Below are 15,449 nucleotides of genomic sequence, written 5' to 3'. Positions count from 1 at the left end.
AGAAATGGTTTCCATCAGTCAGCAAGGGACAGGAGTATATTCTCTATACTTCCTCATACCATAAAAGGATGGCACTCAGACCAATTCTAGATCTCTGACGTATAAATGAATATATCCTGTCAAAGCATTTCCACATGGTCACTCTACAGGATGTCATTCCCTTGTTAAAAAACAGGATTACATGACAGCATTAGACTTAAAGGACTCTTACTTCCACATTCCTATACATCCAGCACACTGCAATTATTTAAGATTTGTGATAGTGCTTGCCTGCTATCAATTCAAGATACTACCCTTTGGAGTAACGGCGCCAAGGGTATTCACAAAATGTCTAGCAGTAGTTGCGGCATACCTCACAAGACAGTACATACATGTCTTCCCTTATCTGGACGACTGGTTAATAAAAGCCAGCACCATTTGAAACCATCAACAGCACACACAATACACAATAGATACCCTACACAAATTAAGGTTCACAATCAATTACCAGAAATCTCACCTTCAGCCAGCACAAATTCTGTCTTATCTAGGAGCAATTCTGAACACTCAGTCAGCACTGGCCTACCCAAATCCACAACGAATCCAAGTGTTTCACACACTCCTTTCCCTATTGCAGGTCAGTCGAACTTACACAGTAAGGTTTGTCATGAAGCTTTTGGGAATGATGCCATCATGCATAGCAATAGTGCCCAATGCACATCTAAACATGAGACCACTGCAACAGTGTCTCTCGCAGCAATGGTCTCAGGCACAGGGTCAATTACATGTTCTAGTGTTGTTGGACTGCCAAACTTACAAATCTCTGCAGTGGTAGAATCACACCAACTTATCAAAACGGTGGTGGCCATTTCAGGACCCTGTGCCACAGACCATAATCACCACAGATGCATCAATGACAGGTTTGGGAGCCCATCTCAACATTCTTACAATACATGGAGAATGGGACTCAATCCAGCAAACTTACCACATAAACCACTTGGAATTGCTGGCAGTGTTCTTAGCCATCAAAGCATGCCAACCACAAATTATACACAAAACAGTCTTAATAAGGCCAGCCAACATGACAAAATTGTATTATCTGCAAAAACGGGGGGGGGTTGGGGGGGGGCACATTCGTCCCAATTGTCAATTCTAGCACAAACAATTTGGAAATGGGCAATTTACAATCCTATTCACCTGCTAGCGGAATACATCCCAGGGATACACAACCAGCTGACCTCTTAAGCAGGACACAGCAACAAGTAAATAAATGGGTAATTCACCCACAACTAATTCTTTATTACTTTCAGATGTGGGGAACACCAAACATAGACCTTTTCGCAACAAGAAAAATGCAAAATGCCAAAACTTTGCACCCAGATACCCACACCCTCAATCCAAGGGCAAAGCTCTATGGATCAATTGGTCAGGGATATTTGCTTCTGCTTTCCCCCTCTCCCATTAGTTCCATTTCTGGTCAACAAGATCCATCACACTTCACTCCCTCGAAACTCATAGATCCACGTGGGCACGTCAACATTGGTACACAATACTATTCGATCTGTCGGTAGTACCACATCACAAGCTCCCAAACAGACCAGAACTATTGACTCAAAAAAGGGATCAGATCAGGCATCCCAATCCCAGTATGTTCAACCTAGCGATTTGGCGCCTCAGGTCATGGAATTTGGATATCTACAGCTTCCACCAGAATGTATGGACATTCTAAAACAAGCATGTAAACCTACAACCAGGCAGTGCTACGCAAATAAATTGAAACGTTTTGTGTATTACTGTTAACCTAAAAACATTGATCTACTTAAAGCATCAGTACAGGATATTGTGTGCTATTTGCTTCATTTGCAGAATGTGAATCATCTATTAAAATTCATTTAACAGCAATATCAGCCTACCTTCAAATCAGAAAACATACCTCTCTGTTTAGAATTCCTGTCATAAGCTTTTATGGAAGGTCTTAGGAGTTATTCCACCTACAGTTCCACCAGCTCTTAACATTATGCTCACAAGACTTATGGGTCCTCCTTTTGAACCCATGCATTCTTGCGCTGTTCAGTTTCTCTCATGGAAGGTTGCTTTCCTAGTAGCAATTACTTAATTAGGAAGAGCAAGTGAAATTCAATCATTCATTTCAGAAGAACCCTTCTTCCAAGTACACAAACACAAAATAGTACTTAGTACAAATCCACATTTGTTACCCAAAGTGGTTTCATCATTTCACATTAATCAGTCAGTGGAATTGCCAGTCTTCTTTCCACAGCCAGATTCAGTTGCTGAAAGAGCTCTTCACACTCTTGATCATAGTAGATCTCTCATGTATTATATAGACAGAACAAAAGACTTTAGGAAATCCCAACATCTTTTTGTGGATTTCCAACGACCTCATAAGGGTAAACCCATTTCCAAACAAGGATTGGCCAGATGGGTAGTAAAGTGAATACAAACTTGCTATCTTAAAGCTAAAAGGCAACTATTCATAACTCCTAAAGCGAATTCAACTTGAAAAAAAGGAGTTTCAATGGCACTCTTGGGAAATGTACCAATGGCACACATATGCACAGCAGCCACATGGTCCACACCACACACATTTACTAAACACTATTGTGTGGATGTGTTATCTCAACAAGAAGCAAATGTTGGTTAAGCAGTGCTTAAAACACTATTTCAAACTACTTCAACTCCTACAGGCTGACCACTCCTTACTTAGGAGAGGGACTGTTTTTCACTCTATGCACAGCATGTGTATCTGCAGCTACACATGCCATTGAATGGAAAATGCCACTTACCCAGTGTTCATCTGTTCGTGGCATGTAGTGCTGCAGATTCACATGCACCCTCCCTCCTCCCCGGAAAACTGTAGCTGTTGTACTTTATTATGTAAATAGGTATATACATTGCATGGACATCTTCTATACTTTCTATATATATTTGTGCATATACAGTTCTTCACTCCTTACTTCACCCTCCTGCGGGAAAACAATCTTACCAAAGGTGTCGAGGCCAATGCACACTATCACGAGAGGAGGAGTCACCCGATCCTGTGATTCGAAAAAAGCTTCTTCAAAGAAAAAAACTTGTAACATTCCGAGCCCAACACTAGATGGCGGTATATGCACAGCATGTGTATCTGCAGCACTACATGCCACAAACATATGTACACTGGGTGACATTTTCCATATATATATATATATATATATATATATATATATATATATATATATATATATATATATATATTCGATGGCATGTGTAGCTGCAGATACACATGCTGTGCATATACTTCTGTCATCTAGTGTTGGGCTCAGAGTGTTACAAGTTGTTTTTCTCCTAAGAAGTGTTTTCGAGTCACAGGATCGAGTGACTCCTCCTCTTCAGCTGCATTGCGCATGGGCATCGACTCCATGTTAGATTGTTTTCTTTCCGCCGTTGGGTTGGGACGGGTTTCCTTTCGCTCCAGTAGTTTGATCCGGAAAACTTTAAAAACGCTTAATTTCTCGTCGGTATTGTTTCGATCGCGTTACATCTTCTATCGACACCTCAGTACCATTGGAACAAACATCTCTACTTGCCCTTCGGGGCGTGCGTCCAACTCTGGCTTGTCGAGCCGACCGCGTGGAAGCCTCATGGATCAGACTCCATTCCGATTCTGTCCTCTGTACCATGCTAAATTCCCTTATACAACCAACACCTCGTTGTAGTCTTTGCCTTACCCCAGATCATTGGGAAGAAAATTGTGAGGCCTGCCGATCGTTCCAATCAAAAAAGACACTTCGGGACAGAAGAGCACGAAGGCTTGAGATGGCGTCAAAAAGCTCCGAACATCTAGACGTCGAAGAGGAAGAGATCATTCAGACCGCCGTCTCTGTTCGAGGATCCGACTCCGACCAGGATTCCGAGGAGAACAGACTGTTCACGGCAGGACAGCACGTGAGCATGCAAGCCCCATACCATCTAAACCGAAATAGAATTCCCTGGGGACGCCACTGCAGGAAGGCCAGGGCTCGACCCGAAAGACCCCCAGTTCGGCACCAAAAAAGGCCACTCCTCCGAAGCCATCGGAGTCGACCAAAAGCTCCGTCTCCAACTCGAGCAAACACTGCTCTTCCGAGTCGATATTTTGAAAAACCCTTTAGGAGCCGAGACCATCCACAACGCCATCTTTTTCGATACCAAAAAAGCCAGCTTCGGAGCTGAAAAGAGCCGGTTATACTGAGGAGCATGGACTTTCTAAGACACTCAAAGCCATAAAACTACTGAGGAGGACTCCCAAATACAGCCAATACCAGAAGTAATGGATGAAAGGCAAGCCAGGATTCATATTTATGAAGAAACTGGCAGAATTTTAAAAGCACCTCCTCTAAACCCTAAGAGGAAATTATCCTTTCAGGAGGAATTGGACACTACACAGCCTCCAGCTAAAGTGCCAAAGACAAAGGAGAGACCTCCACCTCCTCAATTTTCTCCTCCTCACTCGCCACACCTGCATATCTCTCTTACTACCAGTCCTACACCAATGCAGTCACCACCACATTCATTTGACAAGCAGCAGGACAATGTGGACCCCTGGGGTCTTTATGATCCAGACCCTATTCCCGACAATGACCCTGATTGCTATCTCTCTAAGCCTTCACCACCTGAGGAGAATACAGGATACAATCAAGTGTTATCTAGGGCTACCATAGTGTCACCATGCACACTGAACCGTTGGAGGACGATTTTTTTGTTTAATACTCTCTACTCCACGCATACAACATACCAGTCGCTCCCTATGGTCCCGGGCATGCTAAAACATGCTGATCCAATATTTAGCGAGCCTGTCAAAGAAAGAATAATAAATCCTAGAGTAGAAAAAAATATAAGCCACCTCCCTCTGATCCAGTCTATATAACTCAGCAACTCCCTCCAGACTCAGTAGTGGTAAGTGCTGCCAGGAAGAGGGCAAACTCACAGTCGCCAGGTGATGCACCACCACCAGACAAAGAGTAGAAAATGTGGCTTCTGAAAAGGATAGAAATGTCCTGGCACTGGCCCCTTAGTCCCCCTCCGTGCGGTTGGGTCCAGTACTCCATCAATCTGACTTTTGCAATGCCAAGTCACTCACAGAGACCAGAGAATAAGCAAGTGGCCAGTTGGTCAAATCCATGTGAGAGGCACTCGGGTATGCAGAGGTCCCTGATATAATGGGTGTGCCTTGTCCTGACCCCGCAGTAGAGGCCAGAAATAGCTTTTGTCTCAACTCCCTCCAGCAGAATCTCCTAAAAAGAGGGGGCAGACGCGCAGTTCTACCTTCCCAAGGGCCCATACAGGCCTTCCAGAGCACTGGGCTCAGTCACAGCTACCAGCACCCAGAGCCCCCGATTCCCTGCAGGTATTTGTTCAGTTTGAGTACCCCCCTGCCCGGGGCACACAGCAATCGCACATCTGAAATTGCATAGTCACCTACAGGGTCTTTGGACAGTTGCTTCCCTTATTCGGGAATCTCGCTTATTTACCAGCCTCCCCTCTGCTTTAGACCTCAGTCTGGACTCCCTCTTTCTGCTCCCGGTGGGCTCCGCCTCCAATGACTGCTCTGGCCGGCACTGTATGGGGTCCAGCTTCTCGCGGCCTCGTTAATGGGCTGTGTGGTTTGGGGTGGGGTGGCGGTGGGATGTGCATATGTTGTCAGGCCTGCCGCCATACCTCAGTAGATGTAGAAACGGGAGAGATGCAGGGAGAAAGGGAGGGCGCCGTGAGTGATCAGTCGGCCCGATGTCCCGGCAACATTGGAGAGGTGCATGGGCCCTGGAGGCTCTGCTTACTTGTCCCAGGTCCCCTGCCTCCCGACCGTCCCGCAGTGCTGCTCCGGAACCGTCTCAGGTAAGTGGGCATCGGTTGATGTGGCCCAGCAGTTGTAGCATCACTGCACGCTATGCCACTCCAATACACAACACTCGATGCCACTCTTCTTTTAAGAGGAATCCAAACTGCCACTAGTCAAAACTCTGATCTTGCCAGCAGGAACATTTTTATTGTTGCTTGAAAACTGCCGGACACACAAGAAACTGCAGCATGTGCTTTTAACCTATTTTTTTTTTAAACGCGGCGTCCTTTACCAAAGTCGGTGTCGGGTATGAATGCACCTACCGCACCCCCCTAAAGCTGGCCCTCGGAAGACTCATGCAGTTGCACCTTCGGCCTCGAGGAATATGATGTACACAGTGTGTACTGTACATCAACTATTCCTCCCTGTCCACTGCTTACCAAGCTGAGTACCTTACTTGTCCACATTGTGACAAGATGGGATATGGAGCCGCAGGCTGCCTGCAACTCTGCAAGCTTGGTAGTACTGGCTCCTGAACTCTTCCGAACAGAGTGGAGAGTCTGCAGAGAAGTGGTGAGTCTAGAGAACATAGAAAGAGCATCAGCAATTGGACCACTGAGGCTGGGCTCAGTGTTAGGTGGCAGGCAACTGGACAGTTTGGTTGCAGAGAAGTGTGGGCACTGACCAGAAAGGCAGAACTTTGGATAACGGATCAAGCAGCCTGTTCCACTCTGCTGAGCTGTGGCCTGGATGGATTGATCAAGCTCATCTGTAGGCCCACTGACATGGACTTCACCACACTCCATAAATACCTTGGCCTGTGTTGGCTAAGGATGTGCAAGCGTCCTGGTCAGCCCAACCATTTTCTGATAGCGACCGGTCCGAGAGGTGACCGAAAGCCCCTAAGAGTCCTGGTCCCATGAAACTGGTGCTGTCCACTGGCAATGTCCTGCACGTATTAATGTTTCATTGAGGAGTCCTCACTGTCCTTTATTAGACCAGATGTACATACTTATTGTAAGGACAAAGGCTACACGTAGAGGACAGAATGTGTTTCAAATAAAAGCACAGTCCCTCAGTTTCTTTTAGAGGTTTTACACCATTGAAAAGGGATATCACAAAATGTAACTAGCGACTGAGCGCCAATTTTCAGCGCTAGTCAAGAGGCAGTTTATGCGGAGAACCATGCGTCAGGCAGTCACTTAAGAGCAGCATAATTTTGTTTTGTATCAGGCAACGTTTAGCAGATTCTTGGACCGATACATGAACTAGGTACACTCGGCATTCCGCATACTTGTATGCACGTGTTAGTGGCGAAATCTGAAATGAATAAGATGATGGTTTAGAAGAAAGTTGTGCCTGCTCCGTATGTGAGCAAAGTGTGTACAGCTCCTGCCCTTGTCATATGCGCGGTTTGGGTTTTACTGAATCTTAAGACTTCTCAACTATCATGAAATGCTTTGTGAATAGGTATACAACTATGGTAATTACATAAGGCGCGGGAAAGGTGGTAGCGGCAGAAAGCTGGCATGCCGATCAGCAACACCTTTGAAGATATGGGATATGGGATAAGGTATATGAAAATTCTTAGACCTTTTCTTACGTGCGTTTTCATGTTTAGATTTCACCTTGTCTTGCGTTTTAACACTGGAATCCCTCTTTTCTTTCTTTTTTTCTTATTCTTTCTGCCGGAATAACAGTAGTTGACGTGCCAGGTTATACACTCTGCACCTTTTGTCATAACACAAGTACAATATTGTAATATATCAAGGATAATGGGAGGAGCAATAGTGACCAATGCAAGGCCTGACCGCGCTTGCTGCTTAGGCATCCTTTTGTAGCTTTACTCAAACTAACCCAGGATGAGGTAAGTGAATGTTTAGCCTCCCAAAATTCCTTGGGCCGTTGACGCGTTTGAGGGTCCCAGAGGTATTCGCTTCCCTTGGATAAAAACGCGCGTTTAGCAGTCGAACTTGCTTTTGCTTATATTGAATCCATCGTGCCTGTGTTTTTCTGCCTGCAGAGTTCTATATGATGGGAAGGAACGGCCACTTCCGGGCTGCGAAACTGTCCAGGCCACACCCTACGGCCGCTGTGCCAATGTCAACAACAGCTCTGCTGCCTCCCTACGAATATTTATTACATATCGAAGAGCTCCTCTCATTCGACCTCAGAACTCTTTGGCTGTGACTGATATCTGTGTTATTGTCTCAAGCAAAGGAGAGACTCCGCCTCACACCTTCTGCAAAGTCGATAAGAATCTAAACTGTGGCTTGGTAAGTGTACGCAATGCACCGAGTGAGAGCTTAACAAACTTATGGGAATGTTCTAATGGTTGATTCAGTAGCTTGTTTTCTTTCTAAAAACGGCGTTCCTTAAATTATTTTTATTTTGACAGTTTTGTTTCCGTTTCTGTGAAATAGGCGAATGCCTTTATGTTGCACTCTAACATCTCCACACTTTCTCTGCCTATGAACATCAGAAATCGCTAATGTCCCTACTTTAGTAAAAGACTGGTGAGGAGAGCATCACCACATCTGAATTGTCTGATCTGATAAGAATCTTGATATGTGTGATTGATTTAAAAAAAAAAAAAAAAAAAAAACATTAAGAATGTAAATGACAATTGGTTAGCTGACCGAATTATCGTTGCATGATCGTAGTTTATCCTACACATAAGGGTTCAGGCTGCAGAAACATTAACATTCAAAGCAGACAACCTCATAGCACATCCACTTAGTGGCTGTAAGTATGTGCAGTGGCCAGTGATGTGAAATTACCTCCTCAAAAGGAGTCGGGCAGTGATTCCTTTGGTTGACTAAAATCCATTAAATGTCCAATTCTTTGAGGCCAGCATACTCCAAAATGCAGTAGTCCAGGGAACACAGTTTCATGTGACCTACTGGAATATTACTAAACACCAGAAAGTAGCTAGCAGATGTTGGGCATAGTCCACTACGCTGTTCATACTTTATCAAACTGAGCGTCACTGCCACAGCAAAATGCAAGAGGCATTGTTGGTCGGCTACAGACCTTGTTGTGGGACCCAGCTAAACCAATGACAGGGCTCCACTCTGACATATGTGATATACAACTGAACTCTTTTTGAGCATGTGGCATGGTAGCCAGCCAGCTTGATTTCATGGTGGCCGGAACGAGGGTGGTAGTTAAGCGTAGCTTCTTGGTATCCCATCTAGCATGCCTGCTTCCATTAGGCTCTCTGTAGGGCATTCACCAATATTTTCAGTCTCCTGATCATAAGCTGTAGTTATGCATTTCCAGACTGCATGTTTTTTCCTAGTGACATTACATGTTATGGTCAACCTCAGTTGTCCTTCCACATCCATCAATAGAATGTTCACTGTTGGTGAGAAACTTTCTGACTTCATCCACCTTGAATCCAGCGGTTGAAAGAATTCTTCCACCGCTTGCAGGATTTCCAGAATCATTGTTAGAGCCTGTATTTCTGTGAATAAGATATCATCCCCACATAATGCCAGCTTGCTGTTCCACTTTTGACAAGCCTTTATTTACACATCACTGATAGATAACACAGCAGTGAAAATACTACATATCATTGATAGAAATTATAAGGAAAAACAAGGCAGTAGGCAAAAGGCACACCTGCCATCTGTATAATAAGGAGGGAGGACATAACTGGTCATTAGTATGACCGCGCAACAAAGTCAGATTGGCAAAATGAGTAGTCTACAATCAGCTGATGGGCTGGTGCCTGAGTGCAGCTGGTGGCTGTGCTTTGGAGGACCTCTGTCAGTTACTGACCGTGTCCTACTGTCCACCCCAGCCCGCCATGCCTACTTATTCAGGCCACTGTTAAATGAGGCCAGCATGGACAGGCAGCCTACATGCAGGGATGTGCTTGGAGGTGGGTGGCATGGGGGGTAAGGGCGTGCAGCGTTGTCTTTGGGAGGCCAGTCTTCTGGATGTGCTTGGGCCATTTTCATCTTGGCACTATGTGTAACCAGGTCAGAAGCAGTGTCGTTCCCTAACCTCTCATCTGTGAGCCGTCACACTGATTCCGTGATGAATGGTGGAGGGAGGATAGTGAAAAGGCTGAACAAGCCTTGCTTGGGAGGCCAGGTGATGTTGTGACTGGTGTACCATTACACCTTGGTCCCCTTGAGCTGACAGAGAAGCAGAAGGGTTCTCTGTCAGCTTTTGGTAACAAAAGTCCTTATGTTACTTGCAGTTCATAAGTTATGCTTCTTCCACTGTGGCACAGTGGCTATGAACCAGCATCACGGAGCTTCATGTAAACTACACAGCATGGCTTGAGAACCTAAATGCTATTTTTTTTTCAAAAATCTTACTTTATATTGAGATTGGTTTAAAAAAAAAAAAAAAAGAATTCTGTCGGTTTTGATTACGTCTGGTTAATACAGACCACCCCAACCACTGTCATGTTTTTAAATCACGACTGTTTCTCCAGAACAAGCACTCTTAACATGTAATGCCTACTCATAGTAACCCTTTGTCTTATGTAACATAACCCATGTGTTGATTTACACACGTTTATTTTTAATTGTCTCTGAACAATGTGAGTGTCATGTAAATCGCTCTGATACCCTAACTGGGCCAAATAGCACTATAAAATACATTTTGTAAAGTATAAAATATGCATGCCTTTTATATAAGTGTATGAACAAAGTTTCCCTCTATTAGACCCCAGCTAGCTTCGGAGCCAGGATAAGGCTCCAACCACAAAAGAGCTCTCTAAGTGAGGCCTTTGTGTAAGGCCTTGCTGGACTTGAAAATGGGAAACCCCCCTCACTCCCTGAAGATTGCTGCTCTGACCGGCATGCAAGACAGCCTGCGGGTACTACTGAATGAGTCCTGGCGTCTACGAATTACATCAGTGCAAAATTAGCATATGGAACCAGCTCGGATCTCCGATCAGGCCCAATGACAGCTGCCCAATATGAGGTCACGCTGGATACTCTCTCTTTTCCCCAACTCAGTGACAACAATGGTATCAACCTCTGTACCATGAAAGGCTGACTGTACCAGTCGGGATTTGAATTCGAAACCATGTGGTCAAACACAGATTCCGCAGTGGATGCATTAGCCCATTACACCACCTCACCTGACTTCTAATCATCAGACTGCCGGGGCTGCAGTGATGTCGCCAAAGGAGAGGCTTCTCTCTGCTTTGAAGTCTGGTAGTTAGTCGACGCAGGTCTGCCTGCTGCCACTGTGTCTGTGACCTAGAGGTGGACGTAACTGGGCTACCAATTGCCTCAGTGACTTGCTAGAGGCTGGAGTTCATACCTACATATTCACTGGAACTGTCTCTAAACCAGCGTCACCAGCTTCTTCAGTTGTTGTTTACTCTGAATGGTGAGGTGACCATTTCTCTAGCACACTCCCCGCCTTTTGCTTCTCAAGGAAACTTGAAAGATTAGTACGATTCGTCCTCTCTGACTTATGCCTGTAAGTAAAACAATTCTTTTACCTGGGAAGGCTTGAAAGACGTTCCGTTTTTGGTGTTCTCGATGTGAATGGTCAATAATATTGTTTAATGTGGAACATTTTTTTGCCTTTGTGCTGATGTTAATATAGCTGTGAAGTGAAACGTGTTTTTTTAACATGAAAATAATTTTCTTTACGGTCCGCATACTCACATTCTGGGGGGAAAATGCCTAATGCCGTATTTGGAAATGTATGCGTCACAGCCAATAGTTTTGAGATGATGCATTTTAATTGCTTATTTTTAAACTTTTACTGACAGCATTTTGGAATGGGAGCTGTATACCAAGAATTACCTCCAGTGTACCGGGGCTTCTTTTTGAAATGTGTTCCACTTAAACAAAGAATTACGACCAGTATGTCAGCACCAGCATTTTGCCATAGGTGTCCCATATGCCAAGAATTGCATCTTATATGCCTGCATTTTGCCCTGGTACACCATATGCGAAGATTTTCCTCACTTACCCATATTTATCACTCACTCGGTTACTATAGCTCATACTCCCTTACACTTAGCATTACTCAGTCTCTAATACTAACTTGGTCTCTCTCGCCCTGCCTACTCATTTTCCCTAAGTTACACTGTCACCCACACACTGACATAATATTTCTCAGGTTTTCATTTGGTTACTTGCCTTCAGCTACCCGAGCTGTTGTGCTTCAGCTGATGGTACGCTGTAGATTCTCAGAGCAAGAACACTGCTTCTTCCAGCATAGAGAACTGAAGCAGAAAAGTAGAGTTTGTGCTGTGATATGTATGCTTCAGGTGTCCGTTTCTTGCCTGTTTACCTAATTTTCTCCCATTTTGTGAGAAGGTAGGGTGTGGGTTAGTGAGACTAATAGCACTCACCTCACCTGTGACGAAATGGCAGAGGATCAGGTGACAGCATGATTGACAGGTAGCCTTAGGCACTGTGGGGATTAAGGCAAGAATGCCCAGGGCAACCTGTACCGGTCATATTACAGCATGTCACTAATGGGGAGGTGCCAGAACGTGACCGGACCCAGAGGCCAATGCTAGGACTTGACCAGTCCTGGTCAGTCTTTGATGGCTTGTGCCAATGCCTTATATGCCTGTGCTAGTCAACAGGCAGAATTATTGCCTCAGGATGGAGCAAGGGTGTGCATATTTTTTATGTTACCATTAGTGAATAATTGGTTATTATTCACTACTGATCTTCTGAAAAGAAGGGAGGGGACAGAAACTAGGGAGAGCTACCACTGAAAGTTATGTTTGATGAACACCCCATTGTTGGGGGGTGGGGGGGGGGAGAGGCAGATCTGAAGGCTGGGTCTTGCAAATCGTAATAATCATTTTACTCTGCCTTTTCTTTCTGCCTCACCCACTATTCCTCCGACAACACAGTAGATTTTCTATGAGCACCTGTCCATTCGGTTACAGGAGGTGCAGTTGTTGCTCTCTAAAGGTGCCATTGAGGGTGTTCAGAACTCTAAAAAGGAATGGGTTGTTACTCACTTTTTTCTCCTTTTGGAGGAGCACAAAGGGCCTTAGGCCTGTTCTGGGCTTTTTGTCTATGACAAATTCTAAGTGCTCATATTAGCACAGGTTCTGACCTCTCTGGACCTGTGCAACTAGATGTTGTCCTTGGATCTCCAGGATGTATGTTTACCAATACCCATCCTGCAGCCCCACAGGGGTTTTGTGCAATTCGAGGTAGGCCAGTAGCACTTTCAATTTGCAACGGTTTTTCCACCTCACCACCACCCAGCAGGTGTTCATGAGTGGTGCCAGTTGTCATGTCCCATCTTTCGTGTTTGGTGATAACTGCACCTCATTGATGACTGGTTATTAAAAGCATGCTCACTGCAGTCAGTCATGTACTGTCTCCAGAAGACGGCAATGCTTGTGGCATAATTTGGGTTCACTACAACCAGGTGAAATTCCACCTGATTATTTTGCAGAATCTTCTGTTCTTTGCAACAATTCTGGACACGGATTTCAGGCCTTTCTCTCTCCTGCAACAAATCTACGTCATTTGGGCTATTATCCCGGTGTTTTGGGGTGATCTTAGATCATGGTGAGAGCATCTCCAAGGCATCTTGGCCTCATACTTTCCTGCATCCTCCTTGTCAGCTACACCAGGTGACACATATTGGCTCTTCAGTAGAATGTGAAGTTCCAATGGGATCAGCATCAAGGAGACAGTTTGAGACATGCAGTGGTGGTTGCATGTCACAAATTAGTCTAGCAGCAGACTGCTCTTCCTCCCCCACACTGAGCTGACAGTGGTGATGGACTCATCTCTGCTGTGCCGGAAAGGTCATCTGGGGGAAGGAGAGATCGCAGGGCTCTGTTCTCTGTTGGCCAGCTCAACATTGATTTGTTGGAGTATTGGGCCATCCATCTGGCTTTGAAGACATTCTTGTCGTCCATAGGGGTAGGCTTGTGTTGGTTCTTGTGGAGAACACAACCATTATATGGTAAACTTGACGAAGTGGCATCCTTGGTCATGTGTCGTAGGTGGTTGGAACACCAAGGCATTTTCCTGATCGAACCTGGCAGGGTTTCTGAATGCAAAAATGGATGAACTGAGCAGGTGATGTCTGCTGGGTTATGAGTGGTATCTACATCCCAAGGTGGCGCATGGAATCTTCCTGCAGTGAGGAGATCTCTGGTATATCTTTTCATCCTCGTCAACATGCAGTGTCAAATGTTTTGCAAGTTGAAGATTTAGCAGGAACACATGTTAAGATGTGCATTCTGGCTTGAATGAAACACAGGAGTCCTGTATGCTGCCTTTCCTCTCTTGCCCAGAGTTCTGAAGATCAAAAACAACCGGACCCAAGTTATCTTGGTGGCACTGTATTGGGCCAGAGGAGTGTAGTACCTTTACCTTCTAGTCATGCACATCTGCCCTCTGATCAGGCTGCCAGTTTGTAAGGATCTCTAGTCTCAGCAACAGGGCAGGGTTCCCCACCCCAATCTGCACTTCTTAAACCTGCATGCATGAAGGTTGAGTGGCAGCAATTGACTGTGTGTGATCTGCTGCCTGAAGTGGTTGACATCCTTGCAGTTAGATGCCCTTCCTCGACATCTATTTATGACCGGCTTTGGGTTAAATTTGTTTCCTAATGTGGTGTTCCCAAGAGTGACTCTTTTCAAACAAAAACGTTTTTTCTTTTGTTTCTTTTATCTATGGCCTTGCAGTGGACACTATTAAAGATCATTTGTTCAGTGTCAGCCTTTCTACACACCACACCAATCGTCCTTGCTTAAATCACTAGTTGTGATAAAATGTATAAAAGGCTAGACATATTTCTTTCTGAGCAATTTTTGATGCCACTGTGAGGCGTTAACATGATCTTGATGTTTGTAACATGGTTGACATTTCTTATGACCACCTTTCTGCAGATGCATAGCTGCTCAGTGTGTCTTCTGACTTTTAAAGACTGTTTTTCTCATTGTGATTATGTCAGATTGTTGCACGAGGTACTTCACCCATTGTCTGTGCATCTGCTGTATACCACCTTTCCCCCCAGAAAGTGGTGCTGAGCTCTCAGGCAGCATCCTTCCCAAAAGTCATAACACCATTTTACATTGCACACTCTGCCAGCATTCTTTGCTCCCTGTAATCATTCAAAAGATGAGGCAGGACTTCATTGACTGGACCTCAGAAGGGCTTAAACCTTTTACATAGATCACACCGTGGACCACTGATAGTATGATTAACTTTTCTGGGGTTTTCCAGAGCAAAGAAAGTTAGGACTGTGCAGAGGAGTACTCTGTTATAGTAGATGGTCCTCTGCATTAATATCTGCTATCCACTCACTCAGAAGCAGTCCCGGAAGCTCTGAGCACCCTTTGTTCTATGGTTAGGACTGCTAGCACTACATTTGCTTGTGGAGTGCTTGTCCTTTACATCAGCCAGTGTGTGATGTGGGTGTCAGTGCATTTGTCTACAACCTTGACTGCTACTCAGTTCTGCAAGACATTCCACAGTCCACTTTACAGACCCTTCACCTGGTAGTTACTGCTTTGGTATCCTTTTATAAGGAGAGGAATTTGCAGCTAGAAGTATCAATCAGAAGAACAAGTTACTTGCCTTCGATGGAACTCTTTCTGGTGGATACTATATCGAACTGCAGATTCCACACTGCTCTCCCTCCTACTTTACATCTAAAAGGGTCCCAAGTGAGTACTTTG

At 44.9% G+C, this 15,449-nt stretch overlaps 1 protein-coding gene across 2 annotated transcripts in view; it reads left to right on the top strand.

Annotated features, from left to right (window-relative positions):
- The window catches only part of DENND4C (DENN domain containing 4C), a 1,359,979-nt gene that overhangs the window by 141,160 nt on the left and 1,203,370 nt on the right, over positions 1 to 15,449 (top strand). For both annotated transcript variants that reach the window (XM_069239287.1, XM_069239298.1), the window contains exon 3: positions 7,821 to 8,073. In XM_069239287.1, coding sequence (XP_069095388.1) covers positions 7,821 to 8,073 — 253 coding nt within the window. The remainder of the gene's footprint in view (positions 1 to 7,820; positions 8,074 to 15,449) is intronic.

This window comes from Pleurodeles waltl, chromosome 1_2 (assembly GCF_031143425.1).
Source record: "Pleurodeles waltl isolate 20211129_DDA chromosome 1_2, aPleWal1.hap1.20221129, whole genome shotgun sequence".
Lineage (NCBI taxonomy): Eukaryota > Metazoa > Chordata > Amphibia > Caudata > Salamandridae > Pleurodeles > Pleurodeles waltl.
This window is presented reverse-complemented; position numbering and strand designations above follow the sequence as displayed.